Source organism: Vitis vinifera, chromosome 13, assembly GCF_030704535.1.
Source record: "Vitis vinifera cultivar Pinot Noir 40024 chromosome 13, ASM3070453v1".
NCBI classification, from domain to species: domain Eukaryota; kingdom Viridiplantae; phylum Streptophyta; class Magnoliopsida; order Vitales; family Vitaceae; genus Vitis; species Vitis vinifera.
Window position 1 is genome coordinate 27,949,824 of NC_081817.1, and position 27,996 is coordinate 27,977,819.

General features: G+C 34.4%; 1 protein-coding gene and 1 pseudogene across 2 annotated transcripts; both read right to left on the bottom strand.

The window, feature by feature from the left end:
* Positions 1–1,447: 1,447 nt before the first annotated feature.
* Positions 1,448–5,012, bottom strand: LOC100265326 (polygalacturonase). 2 transcript variants are annotated; one of them, XM_003633514.4, is made up of 9 exons: positions 4,494–5,012; positions 4,279–4,410; positions 4,020–4,187; positions 3,927–3,947; positions 3,499–3,706; positions 3,334–3,415; positions 2,987–3,095; positions 2,161–2,277; positions 1,448–2,072 (listed from the first exon to the last, which is right to left on the bottom strand). In XM_003633514.4, the coding sequence occupies exons 1-9, from the start codon at positions 4,863–4,865 to the stop codon at positions 1,923–1,925; spliced, it is 1,359 nt and encodes a 452-aa protein (XP_003633562.2). In that variant the 5' UTR covers positions 4,866–5,012; the 3' UTR covers positions 1,448–1,922. The 2 variants fall into 2 exon arrangements, with proteins under 2 accessions (XP_003633562.2, XP_059598039.1); XM_059742056.1 differs by lacking the exon at positions 3,927–3,947 and having other exon boundaries at positions 4,494–5,010.
* Positions 5,013–10,105: 5,093 nt separating this feature from the next.
* LOC109123693 (polygalacturonase-like) lies at positions 10,106–27,988 on the bottom strand (annotated as a pseudogene).
* Positions 27,989–27,996: the final 8 nt, after the last annotated feature.

A 27,996-nucleotide genomic window follows, 5' to 3' on the forward strand; every position in this document is an offset into this window, starting at 1 on the left:
ATGGATTGTGTGACCTTCCTTCCTTGGTCTTTTGGCTACTTGATTTGGATGAGGAATGATAGAGAACTTGGTTTCAATTATGAAACATTTAATCATTGGATTGTTTGAATGTAATAGAATTATTAGTTGATTTAATTGTACTAAAATCTTAGGGCATGTTGAATTTAGAATCTTAGATGAGTAATTTTTTTAAATATTTTTAATAATTAAAATAATATAAATTTAAACCATTGATATATCTTATTTCAACCATTCTCTATCTCTATCTTTAAAAACTTTTGTTAAGGGACAACCAGAAAAATAATATATTAATGCTATTCATTATTATTAAAAAAATTAAAAATTTTAAATATTAATTATGAAAATCTATAAAATTATACAATCAAAATACTAAAAACATTAAAAAAAAAAAGAGGTTTAGATTTTATAAAAAAAAAATCACCATTAACCTTTAAAGGAAAATATCAAAAGAATTAAAAAATAGTAAGAAAAACAGTTAGAAAATTTCAAATTGGGTTGGACTTTTCAAGGTTTGTTGCTTGTGGGTTTTGGGCTTTGATTGGACAACCCAGCTCAAGTAGGCCCACAGTGTTATCGGCCTAGCAGGCCCAATAGTTCCCACTACTTTTGGGCTCATTTAGGGATTGAACATGGAAGTTCGGAATTAGTGATTTAACTATTTCTGTGTATTTATTTAAGATGAAAAATATATAAATTTTTTGAATTTCTGTTAATTATGTGGACTCATTTGATAGATAACATCTACATGATATGATGAAGCAACCCTTGCACATAGAATTTTCTCATAGTGTTTGGTTTTTCTTCTTTATCAAAATTATGGCCTCTAGTTTATCTGCTAAGGCCCTGTTTGGAACCAATCTATACTTGTACTGAAAAGCTGGCTTGGTCCATAACCTACTTTGATTTGGGCATGCTTGAAGTATTATGACAATGTTTTGGTGTGTAGGAATGAACATTTTATTCATTTTTTCTCATTTGTTTTCATATTTGGATAACTTAAATGATAATAAGATTGAAAAAAAAAACCTAGTAAATTTTTTTTTTTTTTATGATTAATTTATCTTCATTATTGGTAGGTATTTTGATTCCTTATGTTAGAATTACTATTTTATCACATCATTTTCATTAGGTTTGTATGATTTTTTTATCATTAATTTTTATTTATTGAATGAATATTATTTTTGTTAGTTTATTATGTAGCTAGAAAAATCTCAAAAATGTTCTTTAAATGAAAATAAAAAATTATATTATATTGTGTAAGAGTATTATTGTCAATTTATTCAATCCTCCATTCCCATTCCCATCGTTACCAAAAATTGAAATGAAAACAAATTCCAATATTATATTCCTAAGTACATCCAAATACAAAAATTGAAATCGCTAAATTTATTCTTATTTAAATGGCTAAGCTTGTGCACAAAATTAATTCAATGAAAATATCATTTTCTTGCTTTAACATAGTCCAACACACTTTTGATGGGTCTATATATTATCTATCAAGATGTTATATTTATTTTTCACACAAATTAATAAGATGACTTGGAGCCTAGACCTAGCCAACCCCCCCTCACCATATCACATATGCTACTTCTGATTGTAACAACATTGTGTGCTAGGGTTTTACACATTGTGCAACTTCAATATGAGTAACAACAAACCATAGGTATAATCTTCATTGTAGTAAACCATCACCAAATCCCCCCAAGTTATCCCTAGTTGTAGTATATAATCCACGTGTTTCGCGTTTTTAACACAAATGACACTTACTATATGTATAAGTAATTGATGTTTACAAACAACTTAGATGGATAATTCAACCTTTTCTTCTCAAGAACACTATGGAGAAACCCTCTCTTGTCTCCAACTCCATGACATTATTACATGCAGAGTTAATTTGCTTCTCAGTTCTCTTTGTATACTAGATTTATATCCTTCTGCACAATGCCTTGGCAAGGTAAGGTCTTGCTGCAGTTGAATATTATGGTCATTTTTGTTGCACTTGTGCCTGTGATGTTCTTGTAGACTATGTTTCTTATTTGGACAGCTGAATTCTGCAAGCCATAGGATGGAGAATAATTGTGTTGAAGGCAGACAAATGAAGACTTGTGATTGAGTTTGAAGTTGATGATTAGGGTTTACCTGTTCATTGCATGGAGTTTCTTGATCACAGTAGTTTTGGTCTATGATTATGGGGTTGCTCACATTTTCCATCTTAATGTCTTGAAATACTATGTTTTCAGCATACCCTGATCCTCCCTACATCATAACAAGAAAGAAAGAAAGAAAAAAAAAAAATTAGTTTTGGGTGTTTAAAAATATAAATAGAATGATGGAATTTTCGAATTAATTGCTTTTACAACCGATATGATAATATATGTGAATTAATATATATATGTATTTTAATCAAAACCATGTACATACATGAGCAAAAATTTTTAAAAAATATGAGATTTTAATGTGGTTCAATGATGAATGCAATTCTTATGTCCGTGGAGTGTACCAACACTCAACAATCCACTTATCAAAGGAAGAAAAAGGAGTACAATGGTGAAGTTCCTAGAAAAAAACACCTAATTACAACGGCACTTTTTGAAGAACTAAAATCCTAAAACATAAAAGGTCAGGGTTAAATGTAAAATAAAGACAAACTCGTCATTCATTATATAAAATCCTACGAATTGATTGGGACTGATTCATGTTTCACAATTCAACAAGAACACAAACATATATTTAACAGTATTATCTTTTAAATGATTTTGTAGATTATGAATAAGTTATATGAATAACTATTTTTAAATGGGAATATGGTATATAAACTTTGGATTTTATACATATTTACTTACCATGAGAAAAAACTTTTTTTCTTTTTTTTTTTTTTTTTTTCTCACACACATTTGTTTAGCCTATATGATTAAGTTATATAGGATACCTAAGAAATTAAGGATGGTTGAAAACCAAGTCTTACCTGCCAAGTCTTTATTCTCACTCCATTAGTGGTTCCTATGAGTTTTGCCGTATTCACCATCACATTTGAAACACGAGCTTCTGACTTCCCTTTTCCTAAGCTCCCAATACTTATCAAAATATGAAGTGGGTAAGGAAAAGGTAGTTGAATTGAACCATGCTTATCAAAATATTCTTCAAAAATAGAACATTCTAGGGTTTTTCTAGTTTTTTATTTTTATTTTCGCAATCAAACTTTTTCACAAACTATTCTGGGGTATGATAGGATATAATATTCCAGAAAAATCTTTTGCTTGCCCTCCTTGGAACTAGTTGAGTATAGAGTTTGTTCAAGTAGAGATATGGAACCTGATTCCATGACCTGGTCCACAGGTTACATCTATGGCTTCAATGTTTGTTGATCCATTTACAATGGAAATGCAGTCATCACCTTCAAACAATAAAACAAAAGCATCTAAGTCTCATGCAAGATCAGAACTCCTCTGAATTTAATTATTTTTTCTCTTGGTTTACCTGTTTTGATTACAGTTTTAATGATCTGAACATTTTCGGACCGTGTCACATGAATTCCATCAGTGTTAGGGCTCTCCTCTGATGAAGTCACCATGATATTAGAAGCTTGAACATTCATAGATTCCTCAAAGCTAACATGCATTTGCTGGGCATCCTGTACGTTGAGGCCATACACTTTCAAGTTGTCGCATTGGACGAAGGATACCGCCTGTAAACCAAAGGTGTTCGATAAAAAATCTGTATATCTCCATCCTCATACATAAAACTCCTATAGAATAATACTTTTATGACTAAGAGAAGTTATGATCTTTATCGAAGTTATTGATTTAAAGAGAGCATTATGTTTCTACTGTATAATACTTATTCATCTTATTATTTTATGCTAAGTAAAACTTCACGAGACGAAGATTGAGGATCAATGGACTTACTGTTGGTGCATTGGTGCAAGGCTGCATGTAAAAGTACTAGAAGTTAGTCCTTTATTAACACGAGTAGAATTCAATTCAAAGGATTTTTCATACTTGAGTAATGTTGATTTTGCATGAGTTTTTCCACCATATCTTTCCATTGCCATCGATGGTTCCTTGACCTTCTACTTGGAAGTTTTTTATGTTGTAGAACAAGAGCCATCGGCTCCTATCCTTCGCATAGTCTGAAGGATCTTCAGAAGCCTTGATCGTTCCCAGGATCTAGTACGTTTAAGCATGAGAGATTTTGAGTTTTTGGGTGATGGAAGTACAAAATTTGATCATACTTGGTGTAAAATTAACTAGAACTCACCTTCAACTTTACAGAATCAGATTTGCAAGGGCCTGAAAATGTAATTGGCTTAACATGATACTTCTTATTCTGAGGGACAACAAGCACAGCTGTGTTGGAAGAACAAGTCTCCTCCCAAGCTGTCTTGAATGCCTAAAACCCCAAGAAAATGGATCATAATTCAATCAAACAGTTGAAAAAACTACATCAATTACTGTATCCACTGTTGATGGTACCTCAGTATCATCTGTTACTCCATCACCTTTAGCTCCAAAATCATCGACATTTACCTCTCCCAGTGAAGTTGCAGGAGTACCCAGCTGATCATACCTTGTGGAATCGACGATTTCAGCTTCGTACTCCATCTGCAGGTTCGCGAAACTTGCCTCAAAGTCAACGGCCCGGTCCTTATCAATGGTGCCAAAAAATGGGGGGTAGGCACTTGGGCCAGGTGTTCCATCAAGAAAATTAGCAAGATTGTCATCCTGGAAACTGCTAAAACATGAAGGAGAAGAGATCAAAGTGAAGAAAAGTGAGAGAAAAAGACTTTGTGGAAGCATTTTGTGAGAAATCAAAGCTTGGTATAATGGTGTAATGAGAGTGAACATGCTATGTCATTGTGGGCTTAGAGGCTTACATATTTATAGAAAAAGTGAATGGAAGTTGGACTTGGACAAGCAATTGGATGATTGAGAATGATTTTTCATGAGCAGAGGTACAGATTGAGGTATAAGAGATTGAGACGAAAGGGTTACTTTCTACAAATACCTAAACGTTGGATATTGTATATATATTCTTAATTTTATAAGATTCAAAACACTGCATAATGAAAAACAATTTAATTCATATTCTATTTTTTTAATCAGTAACAAAGGTGATATTTATTTTTTCAATTGAAATTTGAAAAAAATAAAATAAAAAATCTATTCTAAAATATTCAAGCCTTAATAAACCTTAAAATTTCTTTTCTCAAGCGAAGATTAATAAATATCCTTGAATCTACAATATAACTTATATGAAAATACCATTAATAGGAGAAATAACCCATATTCGATCAAGTCTTATATATACACTAACATAATTGATAATATACTCTACAATTCACATCTCTTTGCTACATCAATTTTCAAATACAATTATGGATCATGAAATATCATTCTTACCATATGTAGTGTGGTATGAAATGATAATTCTCTTTTTTGGTTACTCCTTTTTTATATATATCCACATGGGAAAATTCTTAGACATATGCCTAATTGCAATGAAGATGATCCATCTTCCAATTAGCAAAACTGCAAGAATTTCTTCACGAAATGACTTATAGAAAGTATACTTGAAAAAAAATAAAAAAAATACAAATGAGCATTGTTCAAATGTATATAGACTTTAACCTATTAGTATTGGCATGCATGGGTCAAACAACCATGGACAGATCTAGAATAATGGGTATTTCCCATTTTGATTGTGTAAGTTTTGGGCAAAAGAAAAAGGGTGTTAAGCTAATTACCAATTTTATCTCATGCATATGTCTATCACTATCACATAACTAATAGAACCATGCTGATCACAATCAACTTGGTAGTCATCACCAAATGCCAAAAATATGGATCCCCAACCCACTCATATGAGATTTGGATGTTTATTTAGATAGATTAACCTTTCTCTAACATGTTAAATTTGGATAGATTAAACCCAATTATGAATCAAAATTAGTTTTTCAAAATATGTTGAGTTCTTTTAGTATTTTAAGCTCACCAGCTAATACTAGTTTTTCCTATCATATTCAAACAATAAATAAGTACCTTAATAGTAGAAAAGATTAAATGAAAATTTCAAAAGAATTAAAAAATGGTAAGAAAAATAGTTAGAAAATTTTCAATAATTTCAATAAATTTTAAAGGAAAAAACATAATTTTTTGTTTTAAAGAATTCAATAATGAAAAATGTGACCAATCAACTTAATTTTTTAAATCCTCTAAGGGTGAGGCTTGTATGACATGTTTTATAGGTTGTCATTTTAATGAAACTCTTGTCTCATTAATCATACAACAATGATGATAAATAATGTTAATACTATATCAGCTAATGAGAACCTGATTAGGGGATCTAGAAGAGCTCACACTATGTTACTAGTATCTTTTGATTCAATGTAAACGATATTTTATATTTTGTTAGATCCAAAAGAATCTTGTGTGATCAACTTGATCATCTAGGGTAAATAATGATGCATCAACTCATTATAAAGTCATATAGACTTGCGTTATAAAATAAGAAGTTTTTACTTAGTGATAGACCTATCTATATACTTGAAAGGTAGTATGACATGTTGTACAAATTATCATTTTGATGAAATAATTTTCTGGTTGTTAGGCAGAAGTTGATTTCTAGAAGAACGACATAAAATTCCTTAGGTTTTTTTTTCCTTATGATACAAGTGAATGTGATTTGATATCCTTGAAGGATAATTAATCAACACAATAATAAACAGATGCGCACCTAAAGCATTGTAAAATAGTTGAAACAAACAATAATATATATCCTAGTAGGATAAGGATTTATTATAATGATAAATGAAATCGAGGCATGCCTAAAGCGTGATAGACTTATCAGCTCAAATGATGTAAGTCCCTAGAAGAGGAAAACTCGTGAAAAACTTGACACTCTCATAGAGGCCATAAAAATAAATGATTAGTCTAAAATTGATGAATGTAGAGTCCCTAGAGAGACACAAATAACACAGGTAGCTCTTGAAGATGCATGCATATATTGAACAAGTAGGCCTTAAAGAGGTGCAAATGGAATGAATAGCCCTTAGAGAGACACAAATATCTAAAAAGATTTCTATTAGTTATGTACATGACATGAGAAAGATGATATGAACATAATGTTTGTATTCATCTTGCTTCTAGATAGTTGTTGATATCATGAGGAATGATAAAGATTTCAAATCATGAATTGTATAAGAATCTTGACATAGAAATAATTGGCCAAAATAGAAAGATGTAAACAAACAAAAGATGTTGATCTTATTGAATATAAATGGAGCTAAAGTCTAACATTTGAAGATGTAAAAATTATTGGATACCAATGAGAAATTATACAAAAGTGTATTTGAGATAATGCAAAAATTGTAGCATAAGGTGTATTTAGAAACCTTATATTGACTCTTGTAATGGCTCAATCATATTCCTAACAATCAAGATTGATCATCCTTGAAGGATTTAAGATGCACTATATAATATATATGGATCTATAGATATGTTCAAATCCTTTAAGGATTCAAACTACATGAAGCAATAAAGTCCTTAAAGGATAATGTTGAAGCAAATACATCCCTAAAGGATATAAGATACTTGAAGCACATAATTTGAAACATTGTGTATTCAAGAGGCTACAAAAACCCTTGTATGGATTAAGAAACCCAAATGCATGTGTTACAATCATCTTATTGAATATTTGTTGAGGGAAGAATATGTGTATAATTTTATTTATCCATGCATGTTCATTAAGAAATTATCAATTGGAATTGCAATTGTTGTAGTATATACAAACAATATGCATCTTTCTAAAACTCTTGAAAAGCTCATAAGAATAGTTGACTACTTGCAAAGAAAGTTTGAAATGAAAGATCTTAACAAAATTTTTCTTGACCTGTAGATTGAGTACTTACTAAATAGAGTGTTTTTTTATTAATTAACATATATAGAAAAAAATCTTAAAGCACTTTTAGATAGACAAATGGTATGCATTAAGTTCCCCATCCTTGGTCGTTCACTTGAAGTGAACAAGGATCTATTTCATCCTGAGGAAGATAATGAAGATTTGCTTGGTCCAAAAGTACTATATCTCAATGCAAATTGGTGTTCTACAGTAACTCAAAGACATTGGAATGAAATCAACATATATTGTGTTATTTTCTTGGAACCACGAATATGAGTTTATTTTATGTAAAAAGAGTATAATCACAATTCTTAGATACACAAATGTCGATTACCTTTCGAATCCTTACAAAGCTAGGTCTCAAATAGGATATATGTTTACTTGTAGTGATATTACAATATCATTATGATCAGTAAAGCAGAGCATGGTAGCTACTTCTTCAATTCATTTAATAATACTTGCAATTCATGAAGCAAGTCAAGAATGTGAGTGGTTGAGATCTATAATCCAATCTATTTGAGAATCATGAAAACTAGCTATCTTCTATTAAATATAATTTGATAATGCTATATGAAGATAATGTTGCATCATGTATTGAAGAAATTAAAGAATGATATATATTAAGGGTGATATAACTAAGCATATGTTGCTCAAGTTCTTTTACACCATGAGCTCCAAAGGAGGGGTGAAATTAATGTAATACTCAAGAAACTCATATATAATATTATGATGCAACCAACTCAAAGATCTTCATGCTGAGCAACTAAAGAAGTTATAATCATGTCAACATGATTATACTTTTGGGATACACTGACTGGAAAAAGTATATTCATTGACTGGAAAAAGTATAATCATGCAACAGTCAAGAAACTCATATATAATATTGGGATGCGTCGACTCAATGATCTTCATACTGACCTACTAGAGAAAGTATAATCACATTAAGATGAGAGAGAGTAGATTGATAAGGATATCACTATACTATACTCTTTTTCCCTTTATTTAGGTTTTATCTCATTGAGTTTTACTAGCAAGGATTTTAATATGGTAGTTGTAGTAGTCCAAAAGCATATTATACTTTTATTCCTTCACTAGTTGTTTACTTATAGGGTTTTTTTTTTCCTAGTAAAATTTTAATAAGACATACTCAAAGAATGGTTGTCATTTAAGGGAGAATATTATAAATATTTATGGTAGTTTGTGGGTATCATGTTTGTACTATTACTATATTGGTATTACCCTTGGCCTATAAATAAGAGTTATGAGTTAGTAAAGAGAGACCGAATAACTAAGTTATTTTCTTTTCGTTTTCTCCTTTAATCTTTATGTTTATTTCATAACAAATAAGATTTTATTTATTTTTTAATTTTACTTAAACCTTAATACATTATTAATACTTAATGGTAAGCGCTACTTTTTGGGTAATAATATTTAATTACCATTAATTTTAACTTAAAATTTTTTTAAATCTTTTCCCTATTTTATCATCCTAAATATTTTTTCTACAAGTGTACTCTTCACAATTTAACTATCCGACAAGGAAGTTCAAAATCATTAAAAAAGAAAAACAAGTCATACATCCAAAGAAAATGAGAATATTTGACAAAGATTCTATATTTATATCAATGTTATACTCTATTATATTAAGTGAATTAAGTTGGAGAATCTGGGTATCACAATTCTTTAGATTGAAGACATGGATATGCATAAATACTATTTATTTATAGACGATATAAAATATAAAGACACTTATAAGTATGAAATACGTAGTTTTATATGTTAAAAAGCTAAGTTTGTGTCAAGGGAAACATCATTTTCTTGCTTTAACATAGTGTAACACACTTCGGATGGAATTTTTATATAAAGGTTTTTTTTTTTTTTTTGGGTTCAATTTTTAACTCAAATTGATAAGATGGCTTGCAGCCTAGACCTAGCCAACCCCCTTCACCATACAATACATGCTGCTTCTTATTATAACAACAATATGTGCTAGGGTTTTACACATTATTCAACTTCAATATTAGTAACAACAAACCCCAGCTAGCTATAATCTTCATTGTAGGAAACCATCACCACCCCAAGTTAACCCCATTTACAGTATTAATCCACATGTTTCACCATTTTCGTTGACACATGAACACTATGGAGAAACCCTACCCCTAGTCTCCAACTCCATGACATTAATACATGCAGAGTTAATCAGCTTCTCAGCTCGCTTTTTATACTAGATTTATATCCTTCAGCATAATGCCTTGGCAAGGTAAGGTCTTGCTGCACTTGAATATTGTGGTCATTTTTGTTGCACTCATGCCTGTGATGTTCCTGTAGACTATATTTCTTATTTGGACAGCTGAGTTCTGCAAGCCATAGGATGGAGAATAGTTGTGTTGAAGGCAGACAAATGAAGGCTTGTGATTGAGTTTGAATTGATGATTAGGGTTTACCTGTTCCTTTCATGGAGTTTCTTGATCACAGTAGTTTTGGTCTATGATTATGGGGTTCTTCACATTTTCCATCTTAATGTTCTGAAATACTATGTTGTCAACATTCCTTGATCCCCTGATCCTCCCTACATCATAACAAAGCAAAAAAAAATGAAAAAAAAAAAGAAAAAAAAGAAAAAAAAGGGTTTTCGAGCTATTAAAATATAAATAAAATGATAGAATTTTCAAATTAGTTGCATCTACAACAAATACAATTATATATGTGAATTCATGTATGTAAAAATATATTTAACAGAAATATGGTGTAAATTCTCTTGTTTTGATACATATTTACTTTGCATATAAAAACTTCAAGAAAGAACCTTCATTTTTTTTGTTTGGTCTCACACATTTGTATGTGTACATGTGTTTGTTTGCCCCATATGACTAAGTTATATAGGATGCCTAAGAAAGGATGACTGAAGTCTTTATTCTCACTCCAATGGTGGTTCCTATGAGTTTTGCCTAATCCACCAACACATTTGAAACCTGGGCTTCTGAATTTCCTCCTCCTAAGATCCCAACGCTGGAAATGAAAATCATGAGAAGTGGGTAAGGGAAAGGTAATTGAATGTGTAGTGCCAGCGAAAGCTTTGATGCAAACAATGTTAGTTCAAGAACACAAAGATAAAACAATCACACATACGGTACACGAGGTTTTAACGTGGTTCGGCCAACCATGCCTACATCCACGGATGAGAGAGAATAATTTCACTATACAATAGAGAATATTACAGAGGATAAAACCAGATACAACTATTGGGTTTGATTACTACTCAAAAAGTGCTATTTTGTAGCTTGTAATTAATCCTTTTAAATACTTTTGAGTAGTAGTTATTGCCTTTTAACTCAATTAACATGTTAAGGACCCTTGCAATCATTTCTAATCAAATTGTGTAAGTTTTGGTGTTTTTGATAGCTTTTTGATCACCAAAGCAATCCGAGATTGAGGGAGAGTTGTATATAGTTCATGGCAAAGCTTTTGGAAGCTCAAATTCATGAAGAACCAAGCTTTGGAGCTCCATAGCCCTTTGCCAAAGTCGTTCAAAGTATGCAAGGAGAGAGGAAAAACAGAGTGAAGGAAAACAGAGGACAGCAGCTGCAGTCTTCTTTCGCACTTTTGGAGCACTTCCCGAAGTCCATTTTCTACATTCTATATACCATTTCAAAGCTCAGGAAGTCAAGAATCCAACGCTTCAAACCGTGTACGATTTGGAGCTGAAATGAGGAAGTTATAGCCTTTGGAAGATGACTGCTCTAAGCTGAAGGAAGGATTCAGCAAAGTGTTGCGAAATCAGCCTTTTGTTGCGAGAATTTCGCAGCCTTTTTGTACAGTGCTTTGGATTTCCCCTGAAGTTTCACGCCGCGATGGAAGCCAAACACCACAAGATGAAAGCCAACTTCGTAGAGGTGTGGAATCAGCCTTTTGCTGCAAAGAAATTTCGCAGACCTCCTTGTGCACCTGCGAAATTTCGCAGACACCATTTTCTCTTGCGAAATGGTCCCTAAAGCTTCCCGATATTTGCGACCGACACTTTTGGATATTTTTCTTCAGATATTTTTGTATAAATTTCCATTTTCTCCTTGTATTCAGCCACTCATGTAATTCCTTAGCTAGGAAGTATCTAAGGAAGGGTAAATTACCTTCCTATATAAACTCCCTTGCATCCACTGTAATCATATATGTAATCCATATCGATCAATATATAGAATATACAGAGCCTTGCTCTGTTTTTCCTTCTCTTTCATTTTTCATTTCTTTTTCTTTCTAGCCAACCAAACTCTGAGAATTTTTCCTCAGAGGATGAGAGGCTAAGCTTTTTGTCTCTTGGAGTAAGGTAAGCCGGGTAAGTTTCCACATGCATAATTTGGAAGTTTTGTTGTTTTAGTTTTTAATGAAGAGAAAGTGTGACCCGTTAATGGTTTTTATCTTTTTAGTTAACTTAAAACGCCTTTAAATCACCTGGGCCAACACTTGGTAAGGCAAGTGATCTCTGTCCATGGAGATGCACTAGTTTACCCCTTTCGAGCCTCTGGGAGGTGACTTGAAGGTAGGATTTTCTAGAATAGCCAACACTTGGTAAGCTTTTGGACTCCTAGGAGACATCCATTAGTTATCTCTTGCGAGCTTTTGACGGGTAATCCAAGGTTAAAGATCACCTTGAATGGCAAGTGCTAGGTGAGAGGTATGAGCCATTGCAAGGTGCATCAGTGAGAGGGATTTAGTGTTTGAACCCATTAATGGGAAGCATCTGTACAACACCGGTTGGAGAAGGAACTATATGTTAATTCTCTAATGCGAGGAAAAGAAACAAGTGACCGAAACTCCCTTTTTGTATGAGGAATCTGAGCCTAGTGATCTGAAATTCCAAGAAACATTTTTCTTTGTAAGTAAAATCAGTTACTATTTTTGGTTAGTTTAAAACCGAACTTTTTCCATTTAAACAAGTTTATGTTTTCTTTTAAAGTTAACCTTGAAATGAAAAGGCACCAATTCAACTTTGAATTAATATCATTTGTGAAGTGAAAACCCATTCCAGTGAACGATCCTAGAGCCACTATGCTATAGTAGCTTTGTCTTTGCTACCCTAGTATATGGTGTAATAGGTTATAAATTTTGTTGATTACTCCCTCAATCAAGGAGCACCAGCTGGACACGAATCAGTTGAGACACCAAGTGGGCACGAATCAAATGGCGCCGTTGCAGGGGATCGAACCCCGAATCAAATGGTGCCATTGCCACTGCCGCTGCTAGGGACGAATCAGGGTTCCCGAAACATCCCATGTTTCCCCACTCCTTGTATCCATACCTTACTACGAGCCCTCTCGCTCCACCAGGTACCTCCCGTTCTTCCTCACATCTCTATCCACCTCGTATAGTCTCTATAGGCTCATCTCCATCTCATAACTTTTTCCCCTCATGACCTAGAATATTTATAGAGATATTTCCAACAACCTTCCTTATTCTATAAGGAAGTCTAATATTACAATAATATATCAACCTAGAAATATTCTATATAATATTCTTTACAAAAAAGGAATCTATACTAATTAGGAATTTGGGACACTTCCTAACAGAATGTGAACCATACTTATCAAAATATTCTTCAAAAATATATAGAAGATTCTAGGGTTTTACTTGCTTTTTAATTTTTTTTTTCTCAATCAAACTTATGCACAAACTATCCTGGGATATGCATGATTGGATGTAATACAAAAATATCTATGTTTTTCTGAAAGAAAAAAACAGACATGACGTGTTATTTTATCCATCGAATTTTATTTTAGTCTTCATCGGACGTCTTCCAAGTTTAAAGGTTTGAAAAATGCTCTTGAAATATATTAACTTGCAATTGTTGAATTATTGTTTTAGATAAATCTATCAACTAGACTTTTAGAGCATAAATGTCTTCAATTTTATAGGAAAAAAGAGAAAGAGAAGGGAAAGGTTAGGGTTAAGGTTTGATGAGTATAGTTGGAAAGGGAAAAAATGAGGATAGTAATTTTGTTTTGTTCATAATTATTTCATTTGAAAAGGAAATCCGCGGGTTAAGAAGGGAGAACCTAGAAAGAACCCTAGAAAGATAATGTTAGAATTTTAGAACTATTTGGTTAGAGAGATTAATTTGACCCATATATTTTATGAATAAATAATGGAATTTGTTTTTGCTTGCCCTCCTTGGAAGCAGTTGAGTATAGTGTTGGTTCAAGTTGAGATATTGAACCTGATTCCATGACCTGGTCCGCAGGTTACATCTATGGCTTCAACGTTTTTGGACCCATTTACAATGGAAATGCAGTCGTCACCTTCAACCAAAAAAACAAAAGCATGTAAGTCTCATGAAAAATCAGAACTCCCCATAATTCAACTTTTTTTTTTCTCATGGTTTACCTGTTGTGATAACAGATTCAATGATCTGAACATTTTCTGAGCTGGTCGCATGAATTCCTCAGTGTTGGGGCTCGTCTGTGGTGAAGTCGTCACGATCTTAAAAGCTTCAACATTCACAGATTGCTCAATACTAACATGCATTTCCTGGGCATTCTGTACTTTTGAGGCCATTCACTTTCAAGTTGTCGCATTGAATGAAGGATACCGCCTGTAAACCAAAGGTGTTCCATAAAAAGGGATGTCTCCATCTTATATAACGGGGAAACCCCTGTAAAATAATACTCTTGAAATAAGAAAAAAAAAATTATTATCTTTGTAGGAGCTATTGATTTATCAATAATGAATATTTATTAATTTTGAAAAAGTGTATTTGCATGTTCATCTTAGTATTTTATGCTATGTAAAGCTTCACAAGATGAAGATTCAGGATCAATGGACTCACCGTTGGTGCCTCGGTACAAGGCTGCATATGTAAAAGTACTAGTGGTTAGTCCTTAATTAATGACAAATAGACTTCAATGCAAAGAATTTTTCATACTTGAGTTTTGTTGATTTTGTATGAGTTTTTTCACCATATCATTCCATTGCCATCTATGGTTCCTTCACCTTCTACTTGGAAGTTTTTTATGTTGTAGAACAAGGGCCAATGGCTCCTATCGTGCGCATAGTCTGAAGGATCATCAGAAGCCTCGATTGTTCCCAAGATCTAGTATGTTTAAGCATGAAAGAATTTGAGTTTTTGGGTGATGGAAGTACAAAATTTGATCATACTTTACATATAATTAACTAATTAACTCACCTTCAACGTTACCGAATCAGATTTGCAGGGGCCTGAAAATGTAATTGGCTTAACATGATACTTCTTAACCTTAGGGACAACAAGCACAGCTGTGTTTGAAGAAGAAGTCTCCTCCCAAGCTTTCTTGAATACCTAAAAACCCCAAGAAAATGGATCATAAGTCAATCAAACAGTTGAAAAAATTACTTCAATTACTGTCTCCATTGTTGATGGTACCTTATCATCTGTTTCTCCATCACCTTCAGATCCAAAATTCTCAACGTTCACCTCTCCCAGTGAAGTTGCAGGAGTACCCAGATGATCGTACCTCAGGGAATCTACGATTTCAGCCTCATTACCTATTTTATCTCCTGCACATTGATTCGTGCCCAATTGGTGTCTCAGCTGATTTGTGTTCAGCTGGTGCTCCTTGATTGAGGAAGTGATCAACAAAATTTATACCTATAACACCATACACTAGGGTAGCAAATACAAAGCTACTATAGTATAGTGGCTCTAGGATCGTTCACTGGGAATGATGAACAAGCAATCAAGGATACCAATTCCAAGTGAATTGGTCTTGTTTCATTTCACGGTTAGCTTAAGAAATAAAACACAAACTTTGATTGGTAAAGGTTGAGACTTAAACTAACTAACTTAACAGAAGTTTGGAATAATTTAGGAAGAAAAGCATTCCTTGGAGATTTAGGTTCACTGGGGTGGTTCCTCATGCAAAAGACATAGCTCCGGTCAGACGGTTCATTTCCTCACATTAGAGATTCAACTTAAAGTCAATTCTCTAACCGGTGATGTACAGAGACTCCTTCAATTAGATTTCACTTTAATTCTCTCACTGATACAACTTGCAATGGTTCATGCCTCTCACGAGCACTTACCATTCAAGGTGATCTTTAACCTTGGACTTCCCTTCACAAACTCGCAAGAGATAACTAATGGATGTCTCCTAGGAGTCCAAAAGCTTACCAAGTGTTGGTAATTCCAGAAAATCCTACCTTGAAGTCACCTACCAGAGGCTCGCAAGGGGTAAACTAGTGCATTTCCGCGGTTGGAAATCACTTGCCTTACCAAGTGTTGGCCCAGGTGACTCCAAGGTGTTTTAAGTTAACTAAAAACATTGAAATCACTAAAGGATTTCACTTCCTCTTCATTACTAGCTAAAACCACAGAGCTTGCTTTCTTGCACTTGGAACCTTCCCCGGCAACCTTAGCTCCAAGGAATTGGAGGTTTAGTTACTCATTCTCTGGGGAAAACTCCTCAGAGAATTCATAACTTAGAAATAAAATGAAAATACAAAGTGAGAAGGTAAGGCAGTAGAAAGAAAAGACCTTTACTTCCTTAACCAAATGTTTTCAGAAGGAACTCTTCTCTGAGAACAGGCTCTCGAGAGGTATTTATATCAAAGCAATATAAAACTAATTGTTACAAAGATATTTAGTCTTTTTACTAACTTAAAAAACTAAGGAATCATGTAATTGGTGGTTTACAAGGAGTATTTTGGGATTTAGACAACAAAAATCTAATGGAAAATATCTCCCAATGTCGGTAGCAAGCTTCAGGAGGCTTCAGGAGCCATTTCGCAGGGGTAAAATGATGTCTGCGAAATTTCGCAGACACCCAAGAGGGCTGCGAAATATTTTCGCAACACCAAGCTATCTTCACCAGGCTGCAAAGTTGGCTTCCACCTTGAGGTTTCCAGCTCCCTTCTCGCGGCATGGTTCGTGCATCGTCAGAAGGAGAAACACCTTACTGTACAAAAGTGCTGCGAAATTCTCGCAACAAAAGGCTGATTCCGCAACACTTTAGAGTGATTGACTTGTAATGGCTGCAACTTCTTCGTTTCAACTCCGAATCGCGCACTGTTTGAAGCATTGGATTGTTGACTTCATGAGCTTTGAAATGGTATATAGCTTGCATCATTTGGACTTCAGAAAGTGCTCCAAAAGTGGCTGCTACGACTGTCATCAAGAATAGGCTTCATGGCAGATTCTCTTTGCTTTTTCTCCTTGCAATCCGGATTCATTCTTGGCAAGTGAATTCTAAGCTTTTCCCAAGATTCCTCATAGCTCTCCTCATTCTTGACTTGCTTTGGTGATCAATATACTATCAAAAACACCAAAACTTGCACAAAGTGATCAAAATTGCTTTAAAGGATCCTTAACATGCCAATTGAGTTAAAAGGCCTAAACTACTACTCAAAAGTGATAAAAAAGGATTAATTAAAGGCTATCAAATAGCACTTTTTGAGTAGTAATCACACATATTTATCACTATCACATAACTAATAGAACCATTCTCGTCACAATCAACTTGGTAGTCAGCACCAAACGCCAAAAATATGGATCCTAACCCAACCAAATGAGATAAGTTTGATTGAAAATGTTACTGCATTAAACGGTTTATTTTAAGTTGATAATTTTATTTCATTCATTCTGACTTAAGATTAATGACAACCCGACTCTTGGTAGCTTGGCATGTAAGGGTATCAACAAAATTTATACCTAAGGTCCTTACACTAAAGTAGCAAAGCTACTATAGCATAGTGGCTCTAGGATCGAACACTGGGAAGGGTTTTTACTTTAACTGGTGAAGTTCGGAGGATGGAGTGAACTTTTCTTAATAAAAATTAGGTTAAGATGAAAACATAAAAAGATGAAGGTGTTGTACTAAACTAACATGAAAATAGGTTAAAAGATGGAAAAATAAGTTTCTCAAAGCTTTGGATAGCCATGCTTAACTCACGGTGTAAAAATGGAGATTTTGGAACTTTTCACCTCGAGTTGGGGAAGCAACTAAGGTGATGCTTACTTCCCGAACCGGTATGTGTTTAACAACTGAGTTTTAGTCCTTCAAAACTTACAAAAAGGGTAGCTGAACCTCATAAATGCTCTTTTAATGATATAGGTCATCTCCTCGACTTGCAATACAATGGCTCGTAGGAGATAACTAATGAACGTCAGTGGATCTAACAATAAGAATCCACTGAGACCAAAAGGTTATCAAGTATTGGCCATTCAAAGCAAGTCAGAGGGATTAAAAGCTTTACTTTGAATGAAAACATTTATGATGCTCAACTACTTACATTTATGGCTTGGAAATCTCCATCCTGACACGGGAGCTTCACATGGCATCCATTACTTCAAGAAACTAAAAGGTTTTAGCCTCTCATCCTTGGGGATTTCATCCTCCAAGGATGTTTGGCTACTAAGAAAATAGAAAATAGTAGAGAGAAAAAGAAAGCAAAAGATATTATGTATTTAGCTAAGTGTAAAATTTTACAAAAGATGGTCTCCTCGGGAAAGTTCCCCGACGACGGGCCTATAAAATGAAAATTACAAAACAATATATAACAGGTTGTTTACCCCTGTATTCTTGCTTAACAACTAAGGAATCATCTAATTGGTGGATTACAAGGAGAGAATTGGGATTTAGACAACAAATATCTGAAGCAAAATATCCAAAAACGTTGGTCGCAAATATCTGGAAGCACTCAGGAGAATTTCGCAGGCGCACAAAATGGCTGCGAAATTTCGCAGCCGAAGGCTGATTTCGCAGCCAAAGGCTGATTTCGCAGCCCTGCGAAATTGGCCTTCAGCTTGGAGTGATCTGCTTCCATTGGCTCTAACTTCTTCATTTCAACTCTGATTTGTGAACCGTTTGAAGCATTGGATTGTTGACTTCCCGATCTTCGAAACGACATAAAGCATGCATAAATTGGACTTTAGGAAGTACTCCAAAAGTGGCTGAAATTACTGTCATCAAGGATGCTTCAAGGTAGATTCTCTCTTTACTTCTCCTCCTTGCATTCCGGATTGGTTATGGCAAAGGACTTTAAGGCTTCAAAGCTCTAATTCTTCATGTTTCTGAGCTTTCCATTGCTTTGCCATGGATTCCAAATAACTCTCCTCCATCTTGGATTGCCTTGGTGATCAAATTACTAACAAAAACACCAAAACTTACACAAAGTGATTAGAAGTGATTGCAAAGGTCCTTAATATGTTAATTGGGTTAAAAGGCAATAATTACTACTCAAAAGTGTTTAAAAGAGTTAATTACAAGCTATCAAATAGCCCTTTTTGAGTAGTAATCACTCCCCCCAACCGACATATTGCTAGTCCCTTAGCAATGAAGGAGAGAAAAATAAAAATAAACATTACTATAATTTACAACATCATGCTGATCAAAAAACAATTCTCAAGTGGCATGATGATCTAACTCTCACATGGAACATTAAAGAAATAAAACTCAAACTTCAACAAGAGTTATCAAATAACTTGTCTAATCACAATTCATAAAGAGAAGGCATTATGCAAATTTAAGCTTTTGAAAGAGTTTCCACTCCCAAAGGGTCAAACCTTACTCTTCCACAAAAATCTAAGTGTTACTTATTAGTTTCCGAATATAGTATGTTGAACTAATCTCTCCCCCCAACCTAGTTCTTTTTCAAAGCTTAGCAAACTGATCAACCTCCAATAGGTTAAGAACGCACCTCTTTTTTCACAATTTTTTCATTGTAGGAGTACAAGGCTTAAAGGTATTATTTTTTAAATTGTCCATGTAACGGGGGTCCATCGATGACTCCCAACCAATTAAGGTTTAGGGCATCAAGCTTTAAGGATCTTTCAACCACTAACTCCTCGGATTTTACCCCGGACTTTTGAGAATATATTTTTAATACCCAAGCACCTACAGTATGTTAAACTCCACCTATTCACCCTTGTAACGAGCATTGAGGTCGGTGACTCCCAACCAATTAAGGCTTAGGGCACCAGGTTTTAAAGATTTGCACCATATACCCCTCAGACCTTGCTCGGGTTTCAAGGCAAGCAAACATTTTTTTTTTTTTTTTTTTTTTCTTTTTTTCCAAAGACTCATTAGCCTTTTACAAGGTGTCCCAACACTATTAAATAAGGTCAAAGGTACCAAGTCTAAAATTTTCCTAAGTCAAGAGGGAAATAGTTTTTCATCTTATAATCGGAACCTATTGTGCACAGTGTGTGAATAGCTTAAAGTGGAAGACATAAGCTTGAATTCAATAGAAACTTCAACAATTCATCAACTTTAATAAACATAATACAAACTCTAAGTCAAGTAAAAAGACAAAAATTCAATTTCTCCCTTTTCATTTTTGAGAATTTTTCCTTAATAACCATGGAGAGTAGAGAAAAAAAACTTAAAAAATTTAAAAATTAAGCGAAAAGCAACTAAATTACCAAAATAACTTAGCATTATTAACAATACTTACTTCCTCAACTCTCCCCCCAACCAAGCTGAACATTGTCCTCAATGTGACAAAAGCGATTGAAAAATAGGGAGGAAGTGATACCTCCTGAGTGACATGGAGTTTGAGTCGTATAGGAGAAACCACATGTTTCAAAGAAAACATAAGAGTTAATGAGTAGAGGAAATAGAAAAATGCTAAGTTTAAACAAAAATGATGTCTATATATGATGTATCATCAGTAATACATCCAATCCCAGAATATAAGACATCAAAATATGAAATTATTTACACTAATATAATATGTAAATACAAAAAATAAAAAGATGATCAAGTAGTGGTAGGGTCATGTGGAGCTGATGCGTCTGTGGTGGCCTCTTGAATGGGTTGGATCAGGACTTTGGCCTCTATTCTGGTAGTCTCCTTGGGTAGCATAGTCTCCTCAGCTGAAGCTATGGGCTTTGATGGTTTAAGGAGGTCAGAAATAGAGTGAGAGGCTTTGTGTGTGATCTCAGTGAAAGGGCTCTCCTCTTTAGATGCATGGTTGCGGGGCTCTCTTTGCATTTTCACAACTTCCCTTGGCTTTGCAAAGTGTTTTCGCAAACCTCTCTTCATTTTGCAAGTCATTTTTATAGCCTGGAGGTCATTTTGTATCTTGGAGATCATCTTGCAGCCAAAGGAAAAAAAAGAAAAACATTTTCGCAGCCCATGGAAAAAATAGAAACATTTTCGCAGCCCATTTTGAAGCTTGAAAATCATTTCATAGCCATTTGGAAGCTTGGAGATTATTTCATAGCCATTTGGAAGTTTGAAAATCATTTGGTAGCAAAAGGCCATTTTCGCAGCACATGGAGGATTTGGCAGGGGGTAGCTATGGGGCTGCGAAATCATTTCGCAGCCAAATGGAGTTTTCGCAGCCGGGTGCCATTTTCGCAGCCCATTTCGCAGCTGCGAAATAGGGTTGGGCGGCTGCGAAATGGCACTCGTGTGCCAAAGGGGTGTTTCGCAGCTGCGAAACACCCTGCGAAATGGGGCCTTGGCTGCGAAATTTCCGTTGGTGCTTTGCATGTTCATCTTCAAACGGCCATAACTTCTTCGTTTCAAATCCAAATCATGTACCGTTTGAAGCGCTGGAATCTTGACTTCCTAAGCTTTAAAACAAGATATAGTATGAAAAATTTGAGCTCCAGGAAGTGCTCCAAAATGTGTCCAACAGTTGCGAAATGCAACATTTCCGTTCATGGTGTGCACAATCATCTTAAAACGGCCATAACTTCTTCGTTTCAACCCCAAATTGAGCACCGTTTGAAGCTATGGACTCCTGACTTCCCAAGCTTTGAAACGAGATATGGTATGAATAAAATGAACTTTGGGAAGTGATATAATTGTGTCCAACAGGGGTGCGGCTGCAACATTTCCTTCATGGTGTGTGCGCTGAAGGATTTTAAGGCATGGAGGATTTCGCAACCATTTCGCAGCTGCGAAATGAGTGTATGGGGCTTCCAAATGGCACTCGTGTGCCAAAGGGTGGTTTCGCAGCTGCGAAACACCCTGCGAAATGGGGCTTTAGCTGCGAAAATTGGAGATTTCACACTTTGGGGATTTCGCAACCATTTCGCAGCTGCGAAATGGGGGTACTGTGCTGCGAAATGGCACTCGTGTGCCAAAGGAGTGTTTCGCAGCTGCGAAAATTTTCGCAGAGGGGGGGTGTGGGGCTGCGAAATTATTTCGCAGCAAAGTGGCGATTTCGCAGCGAAGTGGCGATTTCGCAACGAACTTGTTGGGGCTGCGAAATGGTTTCGCAGCAAAGGGCCGATTTCGCAGAGGCTTTTTTTAGGCTGCGAAATTTCGCAGACCCCTGTTTTTCCCCTGTTTTTACACTTTTTCTTGCTCCAAACAACTTTCCTTCAATTTCTTTGCAATTCCTCCTGATTTTGATCATCCAAAAACCTATATTACATCAAAACAAATTAGAATTAAAGCATTGAAATCAAAATTAAAACAAGTAATAAATAAAACAAAAAGATATGGACTATCTAGTCTTTAAAAAGACTAAGTCCATCAAAAAATTTGATCATGATTTAGCTTGCCCGGATCCCATATGAAGTTTGCATCCCTCACTTGAGACTTTCTCTGTATGATTTTGGCATACAAAGCTTGGAGGAAAAGTGGAGGCATGTGTTTCTTCATCTCTTCCTTGATGACTATCCTCTGTGATTCTCCTTCTACATTAAAATCATAGTCATCTTTCTCTATACTTTTCCCCTTTTTCTTTCCTTTGATTTCCTCCCTCTTTTCTTTCTCTGCTTCACTTTCTACCTTATGCTCTAGCTTGCATGTGGGTAGATCAACCTCTTTACCACTCAAAGTGATAACCGTTTTAACTTCCTTCACCATTGAAGATTCTCCCTCCTTAGCCTCCATTTCATGGATACTCTTGGAATTTTGATAATGTTGAGAAGGAAAGTTTTCTTTCTCTTGCACTTTGTTGAGGTTGGCAAACCTTGAGATTGAATATTGGAGATTATCTATCTTCTGAGATAGATCACTTTGCACTTCATCCATCCTTTTATTCAATGAACTCTCTACACTATCAATTCTTTGACTGAGATGAGCATTGATGGATTTTTTAGCTCCAACAAAGTCTCCCACGACCTTGCTAAGATTCATCATAGCTTGTTCAAGGTTTGAGGCTTGCTGTGGTGCTTGAGCAGGTTGCTGATACTGAGGTGGTTGTGGTTCCCAAGAGAAATTTGGATGGTCCCTCCAATTGGAATTGTAGGTGTTGCAATCACCAAACATTTCCCTCACGGCTGGAATGGTAGGACACTCATCCACCAAGTGCTCATAAGATAGACAAATGGCACAAGACATAGCTTGCAATGGTGTTTGAGAGATGGCTTGCACTTCTTGCATCTTCTTCATTTCTAGCTCTTCCAATCTCCTTGCCATAGCTGCAATCTTTACCTTCATGTCTATGCCGTCATTCAAAATATACATCTCACCCTTAGCATTAGGTTGAGACGTCATTCTTCCCATATCTCGAGCATTTGGTTCATCCCATCCTCTTGAAACTTCAGCCACATAACTCATGAAGTTCATGGCTTCCTTTGCTATCTCGTATTCAACATGACATGCACAACTAGCAATTTGTGAATTAAAAACAGAGAAAACAAAAGAAAATAAAAGAAAAATAATTCAAATAAAAAAAAATTAAGGTAAACTAAAAACTAAATAAAAGGTATACTAAGATATGAACAAAGAAAAAGAAACAAATAAAAAGAGTTAGTAAAAGGAAAAGAAAAGTCACCAAACTTGTGATGAAGATCACAAGTACTCTGAAAATGTCATATCACTGTAAAGTGGCACCATCCCCGGCAACGGCGCCATTTGACAACCCGACTCTTGGTAGCTTGGCATGTAAGGGTATCAACAAAATTTATACCTAAGGTCCTTACACTAAAGTAGCAAAGCTACTATAGCATAGTGGCTCTAGGATCGAACACTGGGAAGGGTTTTTACTTTAACTGGTGAAGTTCGGAGGATGGAGTGAACTTTTCTTAATAAAAATTAGGTTAAGATGAAAACATAAAAAGATGAAGGTGTTGTACTAAACTAACATGAAAATAGGTTAAAAGATGGAAAAATAAGTTTCTCAAAGCTTTGGATAGCCATGCTTAACTCACGGTGTAAAAATGGAGATTTTGGAACTTTTCACCTCGAGTTGGGGAAGCAACTAAGGTGATGCTTACTTCCCGAACCGGTATGTGTTTAACAACTGAGTTTTAGTCCTTCAAAACTTACAAAAAGGGTAGCTGAACCTCATAAATGCTCTTTTAATGATATAGGTCATCTCCTCGACTTGCAATACAATGGCTCGTAGGAGATAACTAATGAACGTCAGTGGATCTAACAATAAGAATCCACTGAGACCAAAAGGTTATCAAGTATTGGCCATTCAAAGCAAGTCAGAGGGATTAAAAGCTTTACTTTGAATGAAAACATTTATGATGCTCAACTACTTACATTTATGGCTTGGAAATCTCCATCCTGACACGGGAGCTTCACATGGCATCCATTACTTCAAGAAACTAAAAGGTTTTAGCCTCTCATCCTTGGGGATTTCATCCTCCAAGGATGTTTGGCTACTAAGAAAATAGAAAATAGTAGAGAGAAAAAGAAAGCAAAAGATATTATGTATTTAGCTAAGTGTAAAATTTTACAAAAGATGGTCTCCTCAGGAAAGTTCCCCGACGACGGGCCTATAAAATGAAAATTACAAAACAATATATAACAGGTTGTTTACCCCTGTATTCTTGCTTAACAACTAAGGAATCATCTAATTGGTGGATTACAAGGAGAGAATTGGGATTTAGACAACAAATATCTGAAGCAAAATATCCAAAAACGTTGGTCGCAAATATCTGGAAGCACTCAGGAGAATTTCGCAGGCGCACAAAATGGCTGCGAAATTTCGCAGCCGAAGGCTGATTTCGCAGCCAAAGGCTGATTTCGCAGCCCTGCGAAATTGGCCTTCAGCTTGGAGTGATCTGCTTCCATTGGCTCTAACTTCTTCATTTCAACTCTGATTTGTGAACCGTTTGAAGCATTGGATTGTTGACTTCCCGATCTTCGAAACGACATAAAGCATGCATAAATTGGACTTTAGGAAGTACTCCAAAAGTGGCTGAAATTACTGTCATCAAGGATGCTTCAAGGTAGATTCTCTCTTTACTTCTCCTCCTTGCATTCCGGATTGGTTATGGCAAAGGACTTTAAGGCTTCAAAGCTCTAATTCTTCATGTTTCTGAGCTTTCCATTGCTTTGCCATGGATTCCAAATAACTCTCCTCCATCTTGGATTGCCTTGGTGATCAAATTACTAACAAAAACACCAAAACTTACACAAAGTGATTAGAAGTGATTGCAAAGGTCCTTAATATGTTAATTGGGTTAAAAGGCAATAATTACTACTCAAAAGTGTTTAAAAGAGTTAATTACAAGCTATCAAATAGCCCTTTTTGAGTAGTAATCAATTAATTTAAAAAAACTGCACATCCACTTAAGCATTTCTTGAATCACCCGAGCGCTCTTTTGGGTGCTTGAGCATTTGAAGCTATTTGTCTCCACTTTGTAATTCCCAATTAATTTTAATTATTTCAATATTTTAAAAGTTGTTTTTGGAAAATTTAGGATTTCATCCATTGGGGATTTTTCCCTATAAATACCATGTCATAAAGGTTTTTCCTCTTCAATGAAAACTTTGAGAAAACAAGAGTAATAGCCTTCCCTCGTACCAAATATTCTAAAGTTTAATTTTCCCATTCTCTAGGTTCATGAGAGAGATCTACATCATCTCAAGCATTAAAGTTGTCCACTGGGTGCGAGATTGGTATTTTAGCACATACGGGAAAACTAATATAAGTATTAGGAAGTAAGACTTAGGGATGGTATCCACCATGTAAATTTGTATGCTTTCCTTTCAATAGTGGATATATGCTCTATAGTCTTTGATCTCACAGCTTTTACATCCACATAATACTCTTTGGAAGACCTTGTGGGTGGTTTTCCATGTAAAATTTTTTGTATCTTGTACGATTGTTCTTTTCTTCCTACTCTCTAATTATTAAAGAGGAATTAAAAATAAAAATTGGGCTAAAAGAAGTTAATACTTATTCACCCACCCCAAATATTTCAAAATCAAAATCTACAAACTTCCAATTGGTATTAGAGAAGGAAATATTTTAGAAATCATTTTTTTATCCTGCTATAAGGAGCGAATGAGACTACAAACATGAAAAGGAAAAGTTGTGTTTGTGAAGCCCGTAGGTTGTTCCATGTAGATTGTTTCCTTGAGATCAACATGTAAAAAGTCCGCTTTAATATTTAGTTGTTTTAAATTTATGATTGGACAAAATGTTTGATCAAAGTTGATGCAAGGAACTTGTGTGAAGCCCTTGGCAATGAGATGAGCCTTGTGTTTATCAATCATTCCATCTTTCTTATATTTAATTCGATAGACAACTTATAACTTTGACATTTGGAGGTCCCAATACAAGGGTCCTAAGTGTTATTTTTCTTGAGTGCTTGTAGTTCTTCCTTTGTCGTAGAAAACCGTTGTGGTATTTTGACAGCAATTCTAAGTCTTTTTGGTTTAAATGGTGGGTGGGTAAATGGCTAATGCCTTTTTTTTTCCTTTTTTCTTTTTCTTCTTCCTTTTTATCATTAATGAAGCCAAACCTTGGGAACTAGAGTTTAATGCCTTCTTTTAAAGAAAGAGAGAGACAGAGGGGTGAACACTAGAGTTAATATACTTTCATATAATTTTTACAAATTAGGAATATACATAATGTGTATATTCTAAAATGCAATTTAACTCATCAATTAAAAAAAATAGAATTACTTAGGGCCTGTTAGGTCGTTGTTTTTGAAAACTGTTCTGGAAAACAGTTTTTAAGAATAATTTTTAGTATTTTTAGAAACAAAATTGTGTTTGAGAATTGGATTCTAGAAAACAGTTTTTGTTCTAAAAACAAAAACATGTTTGGTTGAGTTAATAAATTTTTTTTTTTAGAACAAGTAAAATAAAAAACATATTTAAAGGTTTTTTTTCTTCAATTAACTTGATATCCTAAGTATATAAATAATTTTTAAATTCACATTTGATTAAAATTAAAAAAATTATTCTCAAATTTATTTACACCAATTATAATTTTTGTTAACTTTTAGTAGATAAATATGAACATGGAATATGATAGAGATAAATAAGGTAAAAAACTAATAAAATAAAAAATAATTCAAATATAAATATAATTTTTATACCATCTAAAAATAATTATTGATTTCCTAATGCAATTTAAAATATTATAAGATAAAAAAAATTACATAATATAATAAATTAAAAATAATTCAAATGAAATTTAATCTATTTACCATATAACTATATGTTAGAAGTTGATCAACATATAAATGTATCTTATACATGCAAACCATGTTATTATTTATTAAATATGATATTGCATATAAATTACCGAATATTAAATTTGATGTTGCATATAAATTATAAAATTTACAAGTTTTTTTATAATGTATAAATTATCAATTACTAAATATTACTTTACCAAATATTAAATCTGATGCAACATATAAATTACCAAATATAACTTTGCAACTATTAAATTTGATATTTATTAAATTTGATGTTGCATTATAAATGATAAAATTACAAGTTTACTAAATATGGATCTCCCTATCCCAACAACCACCAGCAAATCCCCAAACCCAAAGCTCTCCTCCAAATCTCAATCATAGTTGAGGGTTGTCAGAGTTGGAGAAGGAATCTTATGTTCAGTCCCGGCGTCGGCGATGATGAGTCACCATCCACTGACATTGAAGCTCCCACGGTTCGTCAATTGTAGTGAGGTAAGGGAGCCCTCATCCCCTCATCTCTCATCTTAATAGACTTTGAAGGAGGTAACGGTTGGGTTAAACAGGAATAGTTTTTCTTCTTCTTCTTTAATCTTCATGGTGGACAAGATTGATGGTTTGAAATTGGGATTTGAGAATCTCATAATCGAACTCATCATACCTGGCATCGGACTTGGTGCGATCAGTGTCGAGGCGGGTAGGACTCGGTTGAGTCGTATCGGACTCAACTGATATTTTGAATCCTGTCACCATTGCTTTCC

Excerpts from the sequence above, each read along its gene's own strand:
- LOC100265326 (XM_003633514.4), bottom strand. The coding sequence starts at position 4,865 with ATGTTCACTCTCATTACACCATTATACCAAGCTTTGATTTCTCACAAA. Across the intron at positions 3,707-3,926 it reads CTTGCACCAATGCACCAACA|GCGGTATCCTTCGTCCAATG; the intron begins GTAAGTCCATTG and ends TTTGGTTTACAG. Across the intron at positions 2,073-2,160 it reads AAACTCCATGCAATGAACAG|AATTCAGCTGTCCAAATAAG; the intron begins GTAAACCCTAAT and ends TATGGCTTGCAG.